At 43.3% G+C, this 22,057-nt stretch overlaps 1 protein-coding gene across 2 annotated transcripts in view; it reads left to right on the top strand.

The window, feature by feature from the left end:
• Creb3l2 (cAMP responsive element binding protein 3 like 2) overlaps positions 1-22,057 on the top strand; it is a 111,139-nt gene that overhangs the window by 43,007 nt on the left and 46,075 nt on the right. For both annotated transcript variants that reach the window (XR_007341842.1, XM_048786879.1), the window contains exon 2: positions 19,965-20,193. Coding sequence is in view for 1 of the 2 variants with exons in the window: in XM_048786879.1 (XP_048642836.1) it covers positions 19,965-20,193 (229 nt within the window). In the remaining variant the exon portion in view is untranslated. The remainder of the gene's footprint in view (positions 1-19,964; positions 20,194-22,057) is intronic.

Raw genomic sequence — 22,057 nt, forward strand, 5'->3', positions numbered from 1 at the left:
AGTAGGTGGTCAGCAGAATACCACCAGCGGTGAATCCCATTCTAAATCAACCACAGCCACTCAGGGGGAACAGACTCTGACCCCGAGCCCTACTGTCTCCCAAGAAATAAATTCGGATGGAGTCGAGAGACCTTAAGAAGCACACATTCGAAGGTCTCATTAAATGAAGTATTCTTAAACTCTTGGAATAAGATAGATGAATAAATGATTATGGCTGGACTTGTGCTCAAAGGAAAAAGGAAAACCAGAGAGTTAGGTACTCAGCAAATATTTGCGGAGCACCTCCTATGTGCACTGTTGCCCTTCCAGGTGTGCTGGCGGAGGGAGGAGCTGTCAATCAGCAATAGGGGACAGCCTCTGGATAGCCGAGTGGGGGTAGGGCAGAGTCAGGTAATAAAAGACAGAACAGGTAATAAATAAGCTAGTTTCAGATAATGGCCAAAACAATGAAGACAGTAGAATAGGTCCTTGAGGACAGTGGGAGGCTGGGCTCCACATTTCTGAGCGGGCATTTCAGTTGGGAGTCTGGGAATCTGAGGGCCTGGGAGGGAGGTCAGATCAGCAGCCAGGAGGTTGGGAAGCAGGCCGAGTTGGTGGTCGAGTTGGTTAGTGGAAATCAATGCACCAAGAGAGACGTTGGTATTCTTAGATGACAAATCAGCTCCATATTAGGAAGATCCTTTCCAAGTTTCTCAGATGGTTTTAATTGCCTTTTCTCGGGGGGGGGGGGGGCTAACATGGAATTAAGTCATAGAAATGACAATGAAGGACGTTTAGGTTTTTCTCACAGTTATTAGTAGATGGGAGCTTTTTTGCTATTTGGAACTTTATTTTTAAACTATGAAAATAACATATTACCAAAGTTAGAGGAATGAGTAAAGAAAAATCTCCTGTGGTCCCATTATCCTAACAGCAATGTTGTATGTGTATTTTTTCAGTCCTTTTCATTATGTGATATTAGATGATATGCAGCCTGTTAAATGGATGACGGGCCTTTCCCATACTTTCTCAAAGTTATAATCCATGCTTGCAAACTTAATCACTAAGTGCAGTCAATTCTTATTATTCTCAGTGGTCATGCTCTAGAATGTCACTGCAAACACTGAATTAGCAAATAATGGATGAGGGAAAATACAGAGTTAGATTCCTGGGAGCCTGTGATTATAGCATGTTTATCCATTAGTCAATACATAACCTTCATCTATGGGTGACTCAGTTCAAACATATATGAAGCATGGTTATTTAATATATATTGCTGATTTATTGACATTGAACTGTGGCCAGGAGCACCATAGCTCCTGCCTGGACAGAGTTTATCTAACACTTGGAAGATTTCTCTGAGCACATTGCAGTCTTCTTATGTTCTCAGACACAATACTTCAGGATTGTACCCAGGGGGCTTTTCTGCACAGTAAAATCACCAGTGAAAAGCACAAAAGATGTGAAAAACGTGACACTAAATAGACCATGAAAAGAACACTTGTTTACAGTATGAGCACTGGAACAAGGCAGAGAGCCTGGAATGTGCACACCACATGACTCAGATTTCTCACTGCTTTCTGCAGATTCACGGATGTCTGTGAAAGTGCCACAACTTTGATTCAAACGTGGTTACAAATAGATTTTAGTGATGAGTTAACAAATATGGAATCTGTAAATACCAAGGATCATTATACTTTCCTGAAGGCTGGCTATACCCAACTGAGTCATCCAGAGCTCACTCTGGAAGTGTACACAGATAACAGTCAAATTCTGCTATTTGTGGATCGGTCACTGTCTTCCTCAGTTGCCTACAAACAAACCACATCTCGAAGAAAGCACTTCCAGGGCAGGAGCCCTGAAGCAGGGTGGGCGAGAACCTGCCCTCTGTGTCTCCGAGGAGGATGATGCTCATCACTTTAGCATTTGTGAACTTCTTTGAGGTGGTTTAATTTTCCTAGTAAAAGACACAAAAGTGAATTTATGATAACTATATCTGACTTCACTTGAAGTGACTCTCAGATGCTTTGCTCTGCCCAGAAGCCCAGAAAGTGAGTTTGATTGTTGTTTTGGCCAGTGCCTGCTTGGTGTGAGATGAGATATCCCATTGGAAAAGACAGTACGTCTCATGTACCCCACCCCATATGACAGTGTCCACCCACATTTTCACCGTGGAGGATCCCTGTGTAGTGGGAAGCGGGTAGCTTTTCCAATCAGGGGAACTGGTTTTGATTTCCTGGTTCTGCTTCTCACTTAGGTATGCAACTTCAGATAAGTTGTAGAACCTCTCTGGACTTGCATTTTCTCATTGGTAAAATGAGTGTAATAATTACCTAACTCATACATCTCTTGTAAGGATTTCATGAAATAGTATATTTAGCCACTGTGCTCATTGTACCTCTGATGATAAGACCTATGTTGACACGAGCTTATTGATGGATTTTTAGGGAAAATTAGCAAGCAATCTTGTTTCCCAGCAGTTAACTCCCAGCAGCACAATATGGAGTAACCAGTATACTTTGGCATTTGCATGAGTGAGTATCTAAGCTAATGTCACTGGTTACTATAACTCTTCCTTCTAAAACACATTGTTTGTCCCTGGTGTGAGAAACACAATTGCTCCAAAGTAAACTTTAATGGAAACTCCTTTAGATTTATTTTCTGACCTTGAGTTGGATGCTGTGCAGCTTTGTGTCTGTATTAGCTGTTGAATGAGGTGGGGGAAGAGGTGTCCTGGGTATAGCACACCTTACCGGATCAGTAAGAACTATGAGAAAAGATGGTGTAACATCGGTGCCCATCTCATCAGTGGGGAAAGTGGACTAAAGGGATTGGCACAGAAGCATCCTGAAACCTGAAAAAGCTTTCCTAGGTCTTTGACATGCTGAAATAGAGGCACAAATGGATTCCCTCTCTCTTGATAATTGTGCATTTAAATGAGAATATATGGTCTTTTGTAAAATGTCCATTTTGAGATTTAGCATACACCTAACAATGAAATGAACTCCGGAATTTTTTTTTTTTCCAAACTTCTTGTGAAGTTAGCAGGTGAAACCCAACCGTTGGATTGCTGTTGATATGGTCACTGTAAAACTCACAGTGGCAAAGATGATGGGGTCAGCAATCTTGATGCTAAACTCCAGGTCCAAGTGGCTACTTCTCTCTGAACTTTGATAGCTGGAATCTACCTGAGAGAAAAGGATATTTGTGCTGGCTTGGCCTTTGAGATTACCCTGAGTTCATGATCTCTGGACCCTGATATGAGCTATAGACGCATTGTTTCTCAACTAGGGAGAGGGTCACCTTCATGTGTAGTGTGTTTGGGACTATTTTCCATTCTTGTGTGAATGTCTCATTACAGTTATCATTTTATTGTGTGTCCCATTACATTTCACACTCATAGGCGTGATTCAGCAACATACAGCCATCCCTAAGCATGGGACAGAGCCACTTAATGGATGCCAGCCACGCCCAGTGATGCTGCTGGTTTTCATGCTCAACTCTAAAACCTGCTTGAATGGCCATTTGCTCATTATGTTGTGCAGGCCACAGAACAAAGATGACAAAATGCATCTGATTTGGAAGCTTGCAATCTAAGACAATTCATGGGTAGGGATGGCCAGGTTATTTTCATGAGGTGTTTTCAATGGGGTTCTACTATTCATATTGTCAGTGCAGTAGGAAGAGTCAAACTAGGGAATTCTTGTGTTGAGCCCAGCATACTTTGGAATCACCAAGAGAAACGTCTTATTAAAGGTTAAATTGAGTTGGTATCCTGTTCCCTTCTGTTATTTTCAATGATGTTGTAAGTGAACATTCTCATAGTGAGAAGTCTAGTGGAGAATCAAACTTAGATACTGAAATTCTAATGAATTAGTCTTATTCCATCTTTCAAGTTGGAGATAGAGAAGCTACAGGTAAGTTTGGGTCCTTGCCTTGATATCTCTCTAGCTGTTAGAAAGCTAAAACTTAGGCACTAGCTAAGAAAAATAATTGGATCCTGAATCTTGATTTGACAAAATGAGGCACCAGCCTCCATAGTGGATGAGCAAGGATGTTTTATATAGTTCTTATAGGCCTTGAGCGGCAAGACAGCATCCCAGACCTCTAGAACTTAACAAGGTTGCCTGATGCATAGTAAATTCTCAATACGGCCTAGCTGAATTGAAGCCAGAGTGGTTAGAGAACAAGGTGAGACACACAGCATGGAGGGCTAATGACCATGAGTAGAGCAAGAGAGTGGTCTTGTTAGGTCCCCGGGGTTAGGTGTGGAAGAGGTAGTGTTGAGGTCAGGCAGGGATGCACCTTGCTCTGCCACGGAGCCAGAGCCAGAGCGGAAGATTCTGGAGGGGTGGCTGTGGGGAGGAAGGGCTGGGAGGCCTTAGGACTGATAAGGGAGCCAACTCAAACTGGCCACAGGGAGACTGGCACACTTAGAAACCTCCTGCAAAGACAGGGCAGAGAGAGGAAGCGGATGTGGAGATGAATATTCTAGAAGAATCTTCCAGCCAAACCAGGATGTGAGTTGTCTTAAGTTACAGCATAAAATGCATCTTATATAAACATGTCAACTTTTACTATTTCAAAAACTTTCTCCTCCTTCCTTCCCTCAATTTTCTTTAAAAAAAAAAAAAAATCAACTTGTTCTTGGCCTAGACCATTAGGAAAAAAATTTTCCCAAACCTAGGCCAGCAGGGGCACATCAGATCTGTGGTCTTGGAGGCCAGGGATGAAGTCACAGCTGCCATCTCACATTGTACCCAACTTCTCAGAAGATAGGCAGTGGGAGAGGAGGCAGACATCATATTTGAGAAACCTGTCCAGGAGGAAGAAGGCCCTCTTCCTGGCTTTTAGATGGCTGCCTTCTCATATGTCGTCAGAGACAGACAGACAGGGACAGAAGTATTTCTCCTCTTGAGAGCACCAATCCCATAATGAGGTCCCTACCCTTGTGACCTCATCTAAACCTAATTACCTCCCGAAGGCCATTGTCTAAGATACCATCCAAAACACAGTGGGAGGCTAGGATTTCAAAATACATATTTTTTTTAGCACTGCATAACAAAGCAGCACAGACATAGTGGCTTAAAACACCATTTCCTATTGAATTTCCCATGGGCCAAAAGTCTAGACTCTCTGTTCAGGTCACAGGTCTCACCAGCCTGCAGTCAGGTGTCAGCAGGGGCTATAATCTTGTCTGAGGCTCAAGGTCCTCTTTCTGGCTCACAGGGTCATCAGCAGAACTGGGTTCTGGACCTACTTTTAAAGGGGTCTCCTGCTTAGGTCAGTCCCACTCAGGATAATCTCCCTTTTGATGAACTCAAGGTCAACTGGACTGAGGCCTCACATCTCCATTTACGCCTTCACCATAGTGTAACCTGGCCCTCACAGGGGCACCATCTGCCATACTCATATGTTGCACAGGCCATTTAAAGGGCAGGGGACTGCCCCAGGCATGTATAGCAGGGGACAGGAATCTCAGGGTCATCCTAAAATTCAGCCCGCTATAGAGGTAAGAGAGAGTCAGTGGCCAGTGTGTATTTCTAACGGTGAGAGGGTGTTTAGATAGCAGGATCAAAAATATTATTTTAAGTATTTATGGCTGGTGGCCACAAGTCAGATGACAACAGAAACTACCACTCAATATAGTCTAAAGAGAAAAGTTCAAATGCAGCAGCTCAAAGTGGAAATTTAGATTTATGTAAGAAATGGGTTACCATAGGGCAGTTGTTCCAGCTATTTCAGAGCCTGTCCTCGTCAGGAGGTTGAGGAGGGGGTGAAGGAAGAGGAGCTCATTTCCAGGGCTGGAGTTCCTATTGTATACAGTTTCCCACCTTCACCTGTAAGAGCCATACTTGTTGGAAAAGGCCCAGTTGTTATAAATCCTAATCCCCTTTAACATGAAGGAAAAAAATTAGAGAGATTTCTGTCCAAGTAATATTTAAAGTGCCAGAGAGAGAGAAAAACAAAAAACACTGGTGACTTGGGGTATTATTGTCCTGTAGAATGGTCTGAGTATTTAGCCTGTGCCTTCCAGTGAGTATTTATTTAAATAACAGGAAAGGAGTAATGAATATCTCTCTTCTGGGCAGAAAATGTTGCCTCTAGAAAGTTTCCCTCACTGTCCTTTTTTCCCTGAAGACTTTTTAAACCAGGTCCCACTTATATTTGATTAAATGAAGTCTGTTTTAAAGAACAAATGCTTTATAAAATCCTATTATAAGCTCATGGGTTTTCATCGTAGAAAACATAAATAAGAAGAATAAAAATACATAATTATTATGCCGTGAAGAAGTCCTGTCCACATTTTTACCATGTATCTGTCTATACCTTTCCACACTTCAGCATTTTATAGACACTTTCTATTTCATCATTGAAACTGTAGTGAATTCAGTTTTTGCAACTTAGGTATATAATGTGAACATTTTTATTATGTTTAACAAATGACTTTCTGCAGTATCTTTTTTAATAGCTGCTTAGCTGCTCCGCAGTTTATTCCAACAGTCTTTTATAGACCATTTCAGATTTCACATAGGTGGATGGGTAACATTTCAGGGTTATCCCTCTGGCTCTGACCGGTACTCAGCTCTTCCTGATTGTGATGCTGTGCCTTCATCCGATGCTCATTGATCCAGTGCTTGCTGCTTGCAAAGGCCAAACTTGTGCTTTATGTTTACTTTTTCCTTGGTCGGTTCCCAAGGTTACTTGTAGAGTTTTTAAATACCTCTTTTGTGAGCTAGCAGCCCCAATAAACAAACCACTTTGTTGAGACTGGGAGTATTAGCATGGCACAGTTTCCCAGTTTTACTGTGAGGTGGCCCAGCTGCACCTTAGCTCTACACAGACTCTGTGTGAAGCTTTGTGAAGTGCTGTTTTTCTTTCCCTTTCCCTTCTAAATGGGCTGCTGGTGACAAAAATCTGTTTAAACAAAGGTGAGCACAGAATCAATTTAAAGCCTAAACTCTGGAAATTAGTTTGATGTTTGACTTATTAGAAACCAACTCTGCAAATGTGAAGAGTCGTGTGTCAGGATCCACAAGGAGAGGGGCGCTTGGATATTGGAGCGGCATCTGGCAGTGAAGAACATGCAGTTTGGTGACTGAGACAGTTATCTGGATGACTGTCTGTCTCATAGAAATAATAACAACAGACCACCTCCAATATCCCCTGGCAGAAAGAACTCAGATTAACATATCCATCCCTTGTGATCCCACCTTGGTCTGCATTTTGAAAGTTCTCTTTTTTTTGGCTTTTGGAAGTGTATGGTGGCATTGTGGGTTGTTATGATGCAGAAGCAAATGCTGTTAGCATTTCGTGCTCAGGGTTTAGTACTGTATAGGTCAATCCTGATTGGTGAAGAATCATCTTACCTAAAATACCCACCTGGTGTGGTTGAACATCTCTAGCCACTTCAGAGTGTTTTGGTTTCTTCTAAGGAATGGAGCAGACACCATGACTACATGGCCCTAAAGTTTTCTGGGGCTTTCTAGAAATTGTCTAGTCCTGTCTCCTAATTTTCCATAGAGGTTCTGCCTAGCTGAGGTGGGAAGGATCTTGGTCCACCTTTGGGGATGAATTTAAGGGGACAGCAATACAGGATATACTTGGCCTGCCCCAGTTGAGACATTTTTTTTCCTGATAAAGGCTGTCGGGTTATTTGTCTCTTGGACCAGCTGTGGGAAGTGTGGAAAACATCCAGTACTATCCAGCTGTTGGCTCAGCCATGCTCAGGGGAACCCATGCTTTGCCAAAAGTGTCTTGGAAGAGGCCAGCGAGGGCGTTGCGGGGAAACACTGACTCAGGCTTAAGTTATTCTTTCAGGCCATGTTATTCCCCTTGGATGTGAGTGGCCCCAGAGGCCACTGTCCTCTGAATGTAGGAGCTGCAGGGGGTTGGGAGACTAGTCAGTCTCACCCTTTTATATTACATTCTAAGAAAGAGACCCAAAGGGAGCCATTGGCTGGGGTCAATGACCCAGGTAGCGACAGAACTAGGTGTGGAAGCCAGCCCTTTCCATTCCCAGTGGGGCGTCCTTTCCGCAGCACTGGCCGACTCCTTAGGTTGTGTGTTAGAGCGACTTTGCTGGCTTTCTTTCCAAAATATTCTCCCATTCCCACCAAGGCATTGTACCCTTTTAACATTTGAATCTTATGTACATTCTAAGACTGTCGGCTTCTTGGATGAGGGAAAATAATTTTTTTTATGACCATAAAGCAAATGTTCACCATTATTCAGTCATGAAAAGAAAATCAGAAGCATTCCTTTAAATTGTCTTTTGGGAGAAAAGTACTCAAAAAAGCTGTTTGATAACAAGTTTTAACATGTGGTAGTTGTGTTTTCTAGAGAGACTCTGCTCAGCATCTTCTTCTGCCACCTTCTCAGAACAACCTCCTCAGATCACTAGATTCCATTTATGGTCTTTCTTAGAGAATGTCATGGCCTCTTTTTTTTACTTTCCCTAGACATTCTCCACTCTCTCAAGGTCATACCAAAAGGAATGGTAGGACTGTAGTTAGATGGTAGGGAATTTCTACCTAACAGCAAAAGTGCTTAAAGGATACCGTTCAGAGTACTTGGGCTATAATTCCAGAGAAAAAGTTAAGAACCAGAAAATATCCATCCATTGGGAAAGATGTGGCTACTGCTGCCCAGACTCCGGATAAAGAGCTTCTGAGCTCGTCCAAGGTCTTTCTCAGCCTCATTCCTCTGTCTGACTGGCTTGTGCTGGTCTCTGTTGGGACTCTCAGTACCCAGAGGCTGATGATCTCATTCTTCATTCTGGTTACTTTGGGTCTTCCGGGCTAGTTTTGTCAGTAGTTCCACCAAAGGAGGAACTTAGTAATACAGTTTAGCTCCAGACAGTTCCCTCATAAAGTTTGGGTGAGAGGTTTGCATAAAAACTATAATTGCTGGTTAAAACAAAAGCACTCAAAGAATCATATGGATATAATTAAAGTCAATGATTTGTGGAGGAATCATGAGAGAGACGCTTTGAGATTGCAGATAAGAGTCTGGTTTACAAAAGGGGAAAAGAATATTTATCAGTTATAAATGGATGAACTGAACACTGAGGCCCTTGGGAAGGAAATGGGCAAACTAGAAGCTGGTGTGAGCTTGCTATGAAAACGATGGTATTTGATGAGTTTTATCATTTTTTTATAGTGTTGACAGACTGAGAGGTCAGAGAAATGCTACTATCTTGTGCCAATTTTAGCATTTGTTTTAGTAAAAACAACAAAACAACTAACATTTATGAAACACTTATACTATGTAAAAGGAAATCCTCTACATGAATAAATCAAAGTCGGCTTCTTTTGGAGAGTGTTGGTAGGGTACCTAACTTTGGCTTCTTCATTTAAAATGATGGAGTTTGCCTTTCCCATCTCCCTCATCCTGGACTGGATAATGGCTTAGCTTGAGACAGGCAGTGCAGGGTAATAGAGCAAACAGGTGGCTCTAAACTACCCATTGCTTCAGGATATTCTGTCCTGACCAGGCTATTCAGCTTTTGGGTTCTGGGAGCATTTGGAGGTTGAAGAGAGTTCCTGACCTCAGCTGGTTGAGTTTCTTAAGTAGGAACATGGAGGAATAGACAGACAGTGGCCGTCACTAACTGGCAGGTCAAGATGCAGGTAACAACCTTATGGATGACCATGAAGTAGCTTTCATGTTCTTAGCCCACATGGGTTTCTCAGCCAAATTTTCATTTATCATAGCAGCATGTCATATCTGGAGTAGACTATCTATGAGTTCATTTTATCTTCACTACAGTTTTGAAAGGCATATTGTATTTCTGATTTTCAGATGGGGTAGAAAGCATGAATGATTTGATCAAGGTTATTGCTAATAAGTAGAGCTGATTTAGAATACAGTCGTCCAATAACATTCACAGGAGACTGGTACCAGGATGCCCCATGATCACCAAAATCTGCAGATGCTTAAATCCCTTATATAAAATGGCTTAATATTTGCATGTAAACCACAGAATCTCCCCATATACCCTAAACCATTTCTAGATAATTTACAATATAAATACTATATGAATAGTTGTTCTACTCCATTGTTTAGGAATGATGACAAGGAAAAAAGTCCATATATGTTCAATATAGAACCTCACGACCAATTGTATTGTCTGATTCATGCATCCAGTCAGTAAAACACTGTGTCACTTGGCCAAGGTCCCTGATATGTTGCAGCATACTATCATTCTGGAGAGGTGGGACACACACGTGAGGTCCCACAGCAAGCCTTGTAAGCCAGAACCTGCTTGGGTCTCCTGGTCCAGTGACCTGTGGGATTCCTGTTGCTCTTATCTGGGGTGAAGGGCACTCCTGGCTATGAGTCACTCCCGGGCCTGGTACCTTGTACTTTGGAAGTCTCCTCCCCAACCCCCACCCAGGATGAGACTATTTCAGTAATGCTTCTCACATATTTGACTCATGATTAAAGCATAGGTTTCTAGGATGCATGTGTGCCATTTTTTCCCCTTCAAATGTTACGAACTCTTTAGTTTTCGGTACCTGGCATCTTTGGCACTGGGTCTTAACTAAGAGGCAGAATTTCTCTTATAAAATGTACTTATTCAGAGAAGTCCATGGGGTTGTCTGGGGAAGCACGTTCAGTCTCTCATTTGGGGAGCCTCATGTTTAGTCGCTATTTCTCTGTTGCCGAATCTGTGGGGTAAAGAGTTCAGCCCTCAACTCTTGGATTTCATGTACCTCTTTGGATTCTCAGTTTTTTCAAATTAAAATATCCAGGTCAGCCCAGATGACTTCTAAATTTTGTCAAGCTTCACTAGTTAGTTAGTTATTTAGTGACTGTTGCCATAATCCAAAGTGTTTCTGGAATGGCAAACACTAGATTTCAGTTATTCAAGGGTAGGAGCTAAGAGTTGCAAGTAGGGAATGTCTTAGATTGTGTCTTCCCTGAAGGATGTGAGGGAGTGTCCTGGCCTGGTGGGGTAACGACCAAATGCTGATAATGTAAGGTGTGTGCTATGGGAGAGGGAATGGGGACACTTTATGTTTAAGAGGGTGGAATGAATCAGAAAGGTTCAGAGAAAAATCAGAAAGCTACAGAGAGCATGGGAGATCTTGTTAGAAGAGATTGACCCAAAAGCTTCCATATTTACTTACATAGTGAGAACATACAAGGGCAAAAACTACAAATTGAAGGATAAAAGACAGAAGGGATATCTACATGGGATAAAACACCAACCAGAAAGATCTGCTTTAAGGAATTAAACTGGAAAAGAGTAAATAAGACATTTAAATTAATTTTATTCCTACTGTGGGTGTTTGGATTTAGATTTAATTAAGTTGGAGGCTCTTAAGTGTGGGAGGGCTAAAAGCAGACGTGCTGTTGGGTGTGTAGGATAGTGGGGTGTAGGGTGAACAGGTGAACAGCCCTGCTGTGTTGCCAGCACACCCGTCTGAGAGTCTGCAGATGTAGCTAGACAGGGCCATGAAAGGAGACAGGGCATTTAGAAGGTGGCTGCTGCTCCCCATTCCAGGTCTAAGTCTCTATTGCTCCCTCACTGGGGACAGAGAGGATGGAATGGCAGATTCTGTTGAGTGGCTGGGCCAGTCATGAGGTTTGAAGGGCTTTTCGTTTGTTTGTGAGTTCAATAACCTGTTGTGGCACAAGGAAGAAGCAAGAGAAGGACTCAAGGGATGGTTTGGGTTTCTCAGAACGGATTAAAGAGGACTTCAGGGTTTCTGGCCAGCTCTGCCTACTCTAAAAGGATCCTAGGAAGTTTCTCCATCTGTATGAGGAGCTTGCCTTGCTCTTGGGCCTAACATAAAATCCACAAGACGTTTCTTTTCAACCATTAGGAATCTGAGCCCTGAGCTCTCTATGATGATTGGCAGAGAGGGATGTGTACATGGAAAGGGGGACCAGAAACCAGGAATCCTGCCCTATTCCTCTCTATCCCACAACCCTGGGATATCCTCTGGATAATTCTCAGTCCGTGAAGACCAGTGACAGCAATGGTGTTGAAGTGTTTGTCCTCTGTGAAGCACTATGTGTTGACCACAGAAGACGATATATCACTCTATTTTCTTATCATTATTTTTATTTCTGAGGAGGCTGGTTGGATACCCTTGGGCCATGGAAGGAGAGGCCCTCTCCCCAGCTAGAGGCTAGTTTGGGTTCAGAAAGAACTAAGAAGCCCATTTTGGAGATATCTGCAACTATAGGTATAAATGAGCCAAGAAGCAGGCAGATGGATGTGTTTGTGCTAACTAAATGAATCTCTTGGCACCTTGGCCAGCAGGAGCCACCTATGGGGAATCTTTCCCTTAATCTCATTAACTGAGTTGTTTATATTGCAAGTAGACATTCTTTAAAAAAAAAATAGGGTTTTTCCTGTTTATTTTTTTCTTTTTACTTCCAATTCTAAGAACCATTACAAGCCATTCAGGATGCGATTGCATTTGGAGAAAGTGCCTCATTGCTTGTTTTAATGATGAGAAGATTTAGTATTGGTGCATGATCCTTGAAGCAAATATCATATGTAAAAATTCATATTTACATGATAAATAAATTGAGGTTCATTTTAAATAATTTTTTTAGAGCAATTTGAGGTTCACAGCAAAATCCAGCAGAAACTGATAGAGATTGTCACATCAGTATGATCGAAAGTCCATAGTTTCCTTTAGGTTTCACTGTTGGTGTTCTACCTTCTATGGGTTGAAGCAGATATGTATTAACACATTTTCACCATTATAGAGTCACATCGAAGAGTTTCACTGCCCTAAAAATTCTCTGTGCTGCCAGAGATGGTAGTGCACGTCTGTAATCCCAGCTACTCAGGATACTGAGGCTAGAGAGTTATGAGTTCAAGGCCAGCCTCAACAATTTAGTGAGACCCTGTCTCAAAACAAAAAAGTTAAAAATGGCTGGGGGTGTAAATCAGTGGTAGAGGGCCCCTGGGTTTAATCCTCAGTACTTAAAAAAAAAAAAAAAAAAAACCAAACAAACAAAAAAACCCTGTGTGCTACACCTATTTACACCTCCCCTTCTCCCCTGCCCCAGGGTGCCTCTTTTTACAAAACATAGAGTATACCCTCCCAGTGGGTTTATAACAGGATTCTTTTAAATAGTACCCCCGCATGCCTTTATAATTTGATTATTTTTTTCTTTTTCTTTTTTTTTTTTTTTTTATTACACAAAGAAAGGCGTATCTGTTTACTACCAACTAAGGTGTGTGTGTTTTGGGAATGTGCTCTTTTTTTAAAAAAAACAAAACAGTTTTTTATTGCTGCTTGTGAAATTTCAATAAAATGAACTAGTACTTTACCAAAACTAACAAAATCTAGGAAACAACCCCTCCCCCCAAAGAAGCTCTTTCGTAATAAAAAGAGCCCCAAGGCTCAGCTTTCAATAATTTTGATTTAGGGAAATACACAGTGTACCTAAATCAGGCCTGCTTCAAGTTTCCTCTTAATGGGGTTTGACCCACGGGCTGGTTTTTTTCCTGGTGACTCTGACAAGGTTTCCTTATTCCTCCTGTTTGCCGCTGGCTGTGTGCAGGGCCCTGAGTGAGAGCCTCTGAGGCCCCAAGTCCTGGGGGCCCACCTCTCTCCCTGGTGGCCTCCAGAGCCTGGCGGCAGCTCCTCCACCCGGTTTCCCTGGAGGGAGGCCTTGGTTTCCAGGGTGAAGTTGAGGCGTGTCCTAAATTGTTCCTTGTCAGCTTGCCCCACCGCATTCCCTGCTTCTGTGGCTCCAGTCTTTGGGGCTTTCTGTGCTCCTTGGAGACTCCTCACTGTGACTTTTGATTTTTTTTACATTAAGTCTTCTTCCCCTGACTGACTGGGGGCAATCTTCTCAGCCACAAGCGCACAGCACAGGCCTTGCCATTCCCATTTTCCAGACAGCAGGATGGGAAAACAGGACATGGGGGAGGGCAGATGTGGCTTGCTGCTGGCTGCTGAGTTCCCACCCCCGAACCCCACCATTCACAGCACCTCCTTCACTGTCCCAGGGCAGGGGCCACACGGGCAAATGGAAACAACCCATGAAGGAGAAAGACGGCATTTTCCCTCCTTCTCCCAAGTGGGAAAGATTTGTAGCTCCATTTTAGGTTGCCTGAAACGTTTTAGAAAATTATAGGGTGTTGTAACTGAATAGTTGTTAGCAATGACCTATAAATATTCCTGTGTGATTACTACTATCTCTGCTGGCAGTGCTTAACCTCTAATCCATGGAACACACCCCCCACTTCCAAATCTGCAGCAGATCTGAGGGGTGGGTGGCCTGGGAGCAGGGCCTGTGTGTTTGTGGCTGTGGGTTTGGGGCAGGCCAGTCCAGAGCATCGTGAGGTTCTCCAGAGGGACCATGAATCAAAGAAAGTTGATCAAGTCTCAAATCCACTTCACGGCCTCTTCAGCAGTTAATACTGCATTTGCATGTGCATGTGCATGTGCATGCGTACGCATCCATGTGCATGCGTGTACACACACACACACACACACACAAAAGGAAACAGAGTCCAGAAGAGATCACTGACAGCCAATGGAGCTAGGACTAGAATTTGCATTCTTGCTTAGTCCAGTCCTGCTTCTTCCACCAGAGAGGCCTTTCGGACTGACCATATGCTATCAACCCTGCCCTAGAACATTAGAATGTGCTTGATGAGTGCTTCCTGTGGGGACCCAGGACATGTGGTCCAGATAACTCATTTGTTGGCTCAAGATGGCCCTCTCTTTGTTTGGCCTTTTTCCATTTTTCTGCCACCCCTCACCCAGCACAGAGCCTTGCCCTGATGAGTGGCCATCAGGGTGTGGACTGTAAGGAAGCAGCCAAATAGCTCTGTAGGCCAGTTAGTTGAACTCAGACTTATGAATCCTTCATTTTCTTCTTACCTTGTTCCCCTTTCCTCACACCATGACTCTCAGTCTTGGGTCAGTTTAGTAGCAGCAGATCGTAAAACACTCCCCCTCAAAGGCTACCTTGACAGCTCATTAGTGACCTAAAGACACAAACATAAATGGTTTCAGGCCTTGGTAATTTTTTTTTAAAACAATAAGCAATTATTACAGTTAGCAATTTCTACTAGTTTATCTGACTTTTAAACTTGGATATACGTTTTAAACATTTAACAGCACTAAACTGCTGGAGATGCCTAGGCTTTAATTCAGATCTCTTCTCTGTTTCACTTAAGTTTTGTAGAATGATCAGTGGATCCAGTTGAGACAGGTGTTGACTGCTTAGAGGGGAGGGTGGAAAGGCTTGCATCTGGGTCATAGGGATGGGTAAAGTATTTAAGATAGGTAGAGAGATGAAAGGAAGGTCAAAGAAAAGTCATAATGTGTCCAATTATGAGATGCTTGTTCTCAGGACAGAGGATGTTCAGGAAGGACCAATTCAAGCTGTGTCTGTCTACAATGACTTTAAAAAAGAAATAGATTTTTTTTTTTTTTTTCATTTTAGGTAGTTTCCTGATGGGTAAAGAGGAAAATGAAAGAATACCCTAAAAATAGTGTGAGAAGTCTGTATGCAAGCAGAATGTGCCTAACTCTTACTGTTTTAATTATGTTACTTTTAAAAAAGAACTTCAAAGATTGCTAGCCAGTGAAGAGTGAGGTATATTATATGCATTATTCATTGAACCTTCATGACAGTAGGCTGGTAGGATTATGAACCTCATGTTACAAGGAGAAGAAACCAAACTTAGAACGTGCAAGTGTCCTGCTCATCTTTGCACAACTGGGAATCAGGATTCAAATTGAGAACTGTCTGGCTTGTGGCTATATTGCTATGAGACCATTCAGTTTGGAATGAAAGTATCATCCATAAGAATAAAAGGAGACTAGACTTTACTGTTTGTTTGGGGCTAGATTGGAGGATATTAAATGCAGAGTCTTTAGGTAATGGGGAGATAATTCTTAAATTCTTAGAAGAGGTTGCCCAATGTCTTCAGAGTTGGCGAAGAACATTCATGATGTGAGGTAGAGGGTTCAATCCTGTCAGCAGATTTCTTCCATCCGAGAGCTTCTGTGATGTCACTTTGAACTCTTTGGCAGAAACTTGCATTAAGAGCAATAAGTATCTCCGTCCTTACTGCTGATGGACCATAGAAAGTGATGCCAGGAATCTCTCCACCTCACACCCCCTGGCACATTTCCATGCCATGAATGTGGAAGATCACTTATCCATAGTGGCTGGACCACGTGGGTGCATTTATAGCAAGCAGATTGCATGTGTATTGGGAGGACTGTGAGTTTGCCTTTGTCTGGCTTTGGGGACCGACTCCATGAAGGTAGCATGCTGTAATAGAAAGCACCTGGGATCTGGTATGGAATATCACTTGCACCTTTCATCAACAGTGTAGTCCCAACCCCACGGAATTCTTGTAATCACAGAGCAAGGAAAAGACTATTCAAAATCCTCTGCGAACCTATGAAGCTTGATTAAAGTACTTAGGCAGGATAGCAAAATGTTACCGTGTCATTGTCTTTGAAGGAATGACACTGAATTTTTATAGCCCTTGAGTACTTTGTGAAAGTGCTAGCAGGATCCAGAAGGGATCCTCTTTGAGGCTTGCTTTGTTCCTTTCTCTGTGTTGACAAGTGATACCTCTCTCTATTAATGCCATAGGCTGGCATCAATCATGGGCTGACTCTGGCCTGAGCCCTGTACCAGCAGTGAGATGTTGACATGTCTGCTGAGACCTGGAGCCCACAGCTGCCAAGGAGACCCAAGTGGTACCATTTGGCTGGCCTGAGTCACAGCGTCTGGTTGGCACTTGCTGGGTTTATCTTTTAATTCACGAGTCTTTCCCCTGAACTGATTCAGTTGCTTACCTTTGCTGAGTTCCTTCGTGTGGGCGGCTGGCTAGGTGCAGTTGGCCCTTGCTTCTGGGGAGGTTCTTTTCTCCAGAGAGGAAAGTTTGATAACAACTATGGATGTTTCAGGACCGTCTATCATTAGGACTAAATTGTTTCATAACATGATAATTACTGTATCATCCAAAGTAGGGGAGACTCTGGGAAGGTTAGCAGAGCTACAGAAGGTTTATTATTGGTTATCCAGGGGATGTTCATGAAAACATTCATTAGTGCTGCTCAGGACAAAGAAAAAAGAATGTCAGCAGAGTAACCCAACCTGGGCAGCTTCGCCTTCCCTCGGGGTAGAATGGGATTCCAGAAGTTTAGCAGAGTCAGCGTAATTGGCCAGGGTTGACGCTTCTTTTCAGGGGACAGAATTGTGGCTCAGACATGGGGGCCCTGTGAGTTCATCTTTTGCTTTTGCATATTCTGTTCTGTGTTATTTATTTCTCTTTTTGTTACTTTAATTTGGCTCTTAAAAGAAACTTCGTCAAACACTGGCAGAATATTCACCATCAGTCAAGCAGTAAATGTCTTTGGGGAGCTCCTTAGGAAACCAGAGGCTGGCTTCAGGTTATTGTATAATCAAGAGATCTGGTTCTAATCTCAGCCTTGCTGTGGTTCTGCTCCTTGTGACTCACAGAGGGGTCTGGATTTGCAGCGTGACCTAGAGTTTTTAGAATGAAGGACTAGGGCCCTGCCTAGACCTGTGTCAGAATCTGTGTCTTAAAATGCCCGGGTAATTCACATGCACTGTCCTGAACGGTAAAGCTCAGGGTAAAGCTCAGCTGAAAAATCTATGAATTTTCCTTTGACCTTGGGCATATCTGAACTTCTGGGAACTTCCTGCTGGTATAGGAAGAAGGGTGGTGAGTGGAAGCCAAGTCAGCCTTCAGTGGTCAAAAATGAAGTGATTGCAGAATCACAGGTGGTCCTGGTGGTTTCACTATGCAGATGCCTTTGACATCTAATTTGAAATCTCCGAGGGTGGCTCATAGAATGTGAATATCTTTAAAAAATCCTCTTGATGTTCAAGCATATTTATTACAATGCTGCACATAATAAAAAATACCTTTAAATGTTCCTCAAGAGGAATGAGCAAATGTAATGGAATATAATCTGGAAGTTTGATGAATGAGGTAGAGCTAGATGTATAAATGTAGCTAAATCTAAACACTGTTTTCGAGGGAAAAAAATTGCAGGGAGATGTTTGAAGCAGGCACTATTCATTTAAAGCTTAAAGATAACATATAAAAACCTGTATAGGGATGATACACACAAGGTCAGGTTAGCAGTTAGTTCAGAGAAGGAGGAAATGAAGTGGGTGGGAGCTTCCGCAGTCCTTTCATGTATTCTGTCTCTTAACAATGAAGGTGTGAGGGAGGGAGAAAGGAAGAAGGGAGGAAAGAGCAGAGAAGAAAAGGTGGCAGAAGCAAACATGGAAAGTAAGATTCTTTTAAAGGAATGAGTATGTACTTGTTGGGGATACTGCTACCTGTAATTTTTCTGAATGCTCGAGGTGTTTCATTATAGATCGACAGCACTCAACTCCCCTGGGAACGGGGCGGCAGGCAGTTGGAATGGTTGCCTGAGACACTCCTAATGACCTCCCATTTCTGAACATGTGTGTGCCCATGAGTCCCCCACCCTGTCTCATCTTCACAGACACCCTGCCCAGGGCCTGCAGCACCCCTGCCTTCTGTCCTGCTGAGATGCAGCCTTTGCTGCACTTGAGATGCAAGGAAGCCCACCCTTGAGACCCTGGAGGGACCCCACCCACTGCAAGGGCCTCCTGTCTGCGGTCCACTCTCTCCTTGAGTAAGAGGCTGTGTCCTGACCTTAGAGCAGGAACTCCAGGGTCAAGTCCCACCTTCCCTTCCTGCATTCATTTTCACATCTTCTCTTGTTCTGTTCCCTGGTGGGACTTCGTTGTTCATGTGAACCCCAAGGATTTTCATTGCTTACCCCCAGGGTCACTGTTAGCAGTTAGTTCTTGAACTGCTGTACTGCTTTCTTGACTTTCTTTCCATACCAGAGGTGTTCCTAAAGTTTAATCATTAAGAATGTCACATGCTAGTCGGTGACCCAGGAAATGCTAAGGAATGCCGAAGTGTCTAAACCCACTGGTGCCCAAGTGGACTTTTAGATTATTATTATTATTAATATACATTATTGTGGTGATTCTAAATAGGGGTGATTTTCTGTCCCTTAGGACGGTCATTTGGCAGTGTCTGGAGACCTTTTGGGTTTCACCCTTGGGGGATGAAGTGAAGGCCAGTGAATCCTGCAGTATACACATCTGCCTCCCCCGTCCTCCCCTGCAAAGAATTATCCTGTCAAATGTGTCAATAATGCCAAGATTGAGACATCCTGCTCTACAAGTCCCCATACCATGAATAAACCCCCACCATTGAGGCATTGGGAACCAGAGGTTGACCTCAGGTTATTGTATAATGAAGAGATCTGGTTCTAATCTTAGGGTGAAGTTGTTTCATCTCATTTAAAGTGGGACAGTAGAACAAGGGATCTGGGAGTCCCCTGGATTGTCAACAGACTATTCCTATGTCATGTCCATGGCATGGTGGAGGCCACAAAGATCATGGCATTGGAGGTGGAAAATGGCAGTGGTGCCCAGTGAATCGCGCCATCTTCCAGCCCATCATCTGCTGTGGTATTGTGCCATTCCTCTCCTCAAGGAGTGGAGTCTACTTTCCCATCCTGTGAGTCTGGGCTGGCTTTGTCACTTGCCTCAACCAGAACAATGTGGGGAGAAGGATACTGTGTGACTTCCAAGGCCATTCATCTTCTCCCTCATGGACTGTGTCTGCCGCCATGTGAAGAAGCTCAGCCTGATTCAGCCTCCTTGGAAAGGACCCAGGGGTCTAGGGGGTCCCAGCCCAGCAAAGCCTCTGCCAACACTCCAGTCACTGAGAGTGTTACCGGGGAACACAGTGAAATCAGCTCACCCCCACCCCAAAACCCACCCAGCAGTGAGCAATACTAAATCATGGTTATTTTAAGTCACTAAGAATTGGGGTGGTTTGCTAGACAGAAATAGACAACTGTACGTTGTAGGTAAGTGGCTTCACATAGAAGCTCTGCTCCATGTGTTTGCCTTCAAGTGTGTGTAAATACCTTCTTTGTTTCTTGCAGCACTTCTCAGAACTTCTGGATGAGTTTTCCCAGAACGTCTTGGGTCAGCTCCTGAACGACCCTTTCCTCACAGAGAAGAGCTCCTCGTCGTCGTCGTCCATGGAGGTGGAGCCATCCCCGACGTCACCCGCGCCCCTCATCCAGGCTGAGCACAGCTACTCCCTGAGCGAGGAGCCCCGGGCCCAGTCACCCTTCACCCATGTGGCCACCAGTGACAGCTTCAACGATGGTAAGAACCTAGCCCAGGGAAGCACCTGGGATGCTGGCGCCTTTGATCCTGAGCTCCTTAAGGGGGTGGGTGTGAGCCGTGTCACCCTTAGCACCCACTTTAGCCAAACAGCTGCTGTGGGCAGGGCCTAGTGCTTGGGCTGTGGGAAAACACCAAGAGGCACAGGGCATGTTCCTCTACACTAGACTGTCCCTGAGAACTTGCTCTAACTGAATAATTGCAAGTTATTGTTAATGTGTCTGCCTGCGGCTTGCCTGGGCAGCTGAGCAGCCATTTGCAGATCAGATGGGCCCTCTGGTTGATAATTCCCTCCCATCCAGTAAGTTCATTGTGTCAATAAATGGTGTTGTTTTTCTGCGAAAGAATTTTTGTCACTACTCTTCTTCTTAGAAGCTTCTTAGGCATCTCTTAACCCATTTCCAGCATGTTCCATTGACCCCCCACTTGTCTGGGATCTTGGTGAGTATCCCCAGACTTTCCTATTGATATAGGAATACTAGACCAATCGATCACGCCAATCGGCAGTATCATAAATACAGTATTTGTTGAAAGTCTAGTTTTTCTGGATTTAGAGGTGCTAAGATATTTTGACCATTTCTTTAAGGGCCTTTCATTGGTATATGTTATATCTTTTAAACTCTCCAGGGCATGTGCACCTTTCTTATTATACTGTGTTTTGTTTTCCTAGAGGGATCACCAGCTATTTTAGTATTTGGAGTAAGTTTTAAACAATTTATTCTCTGTTCTCAGCTCAGCATATGATATCTTCCTCAGAGGAGGGTGACTTGGGGTGGCGGGGGCAGGGGAGTCACTAAGTTGACCTTCTTCAATTTGGCCTGAGCATTGTCCTCCCATTTTCTGTGCCACTGTGTGCATAGCAGCACCTTTTATGGGTGGCTACCTCCAGAACTAGTTTCCTCATGCCCCCCTGTGTTTAAAGGCAGATGCTGTATCCACCTCTTGAATAAGGCAGAAGGAGGTGGAACTCCTTCTCCAGTGTGGTTCATAGATCTGCTAAGAATCAACCCTGGTACCAATAAAACATCGTATCTTGGAACAGAGAATGTTATGGGTGGTAAAACTTTCCATCTCAGATGCATTCTTCCTTTGAAGACAGCTATGCTGACTATCAGGCCAGGAAATGTGGCCTTATGTTCTCAGCGAAAGGCAGATCTGTTAGTGGGTTCTCTCTTGCTGGACCCTGCTGGAGGCTTAAGTATAATCGTAGATATGCCCCCCAACTCCCTGTAAGAGTTTAGATGCATGATTCTTTAATCTTTTTTTTCTCTATAGTTTGTCAATTTTTTTTCAACTTCAGATCAGGAGAACAGGGGAAGGGGAGGCCTCCTCCTTTTCCTCTTTCTTCTCCCCTTCTTCTCTCTCTTTTGCTGATCCCTTGCTTTCTTATTTAAATTGCTTTCAGGAATGATTTCGGTTCCTGCCATCTGTCATAATTAAATACTGTTGCCCCCTTATCCTCATAGCATAGTCTGTTACTATAACAATATACCATAGCAAGTTATTTAAAACTTATGCATTGTTTATTTCTAGAATTTTCCATTTAGTGTTGTCAGACCATGATTGACCGTTGGTAACTGAAATGTGGAAAAGAAAACCATGAGTAAGGGGGGACTACCATGTTCCTCATTCGTCACTGTGTGTAGGAGAGCTGTAGGAGGTCAGCCCTTCAGGGTTTCAGCTTAGATAAATTCAAACAATCTTAGTTTGTTATTTTATAAGTGGATGTTAGCTTTTGATGAGTGGTCAGACTACATGACCATTCCAATTTATTCCAATCTTTAGGTCCTCTGTGGAGATGGTTCTTTTTTTCTTTTTCTTTTCTTTTTTTTTTTTTTTTTTTTTG

Source organism: Marmota marmota, unplaced genomic scaffold (assembly GCF_001458135.2).
Source record: "Marmota marmota marmota unplaced genomic scaffold, marMar, whole genome shotgun sequence".
In the NCBI taxonomy this organism is placed as follows: domain Eukaryota; kingdom Metazoa; phylum Chordata; class Mammalia; order Rodentia; family Sciuridae; genus Marmota; species Marmota marmota.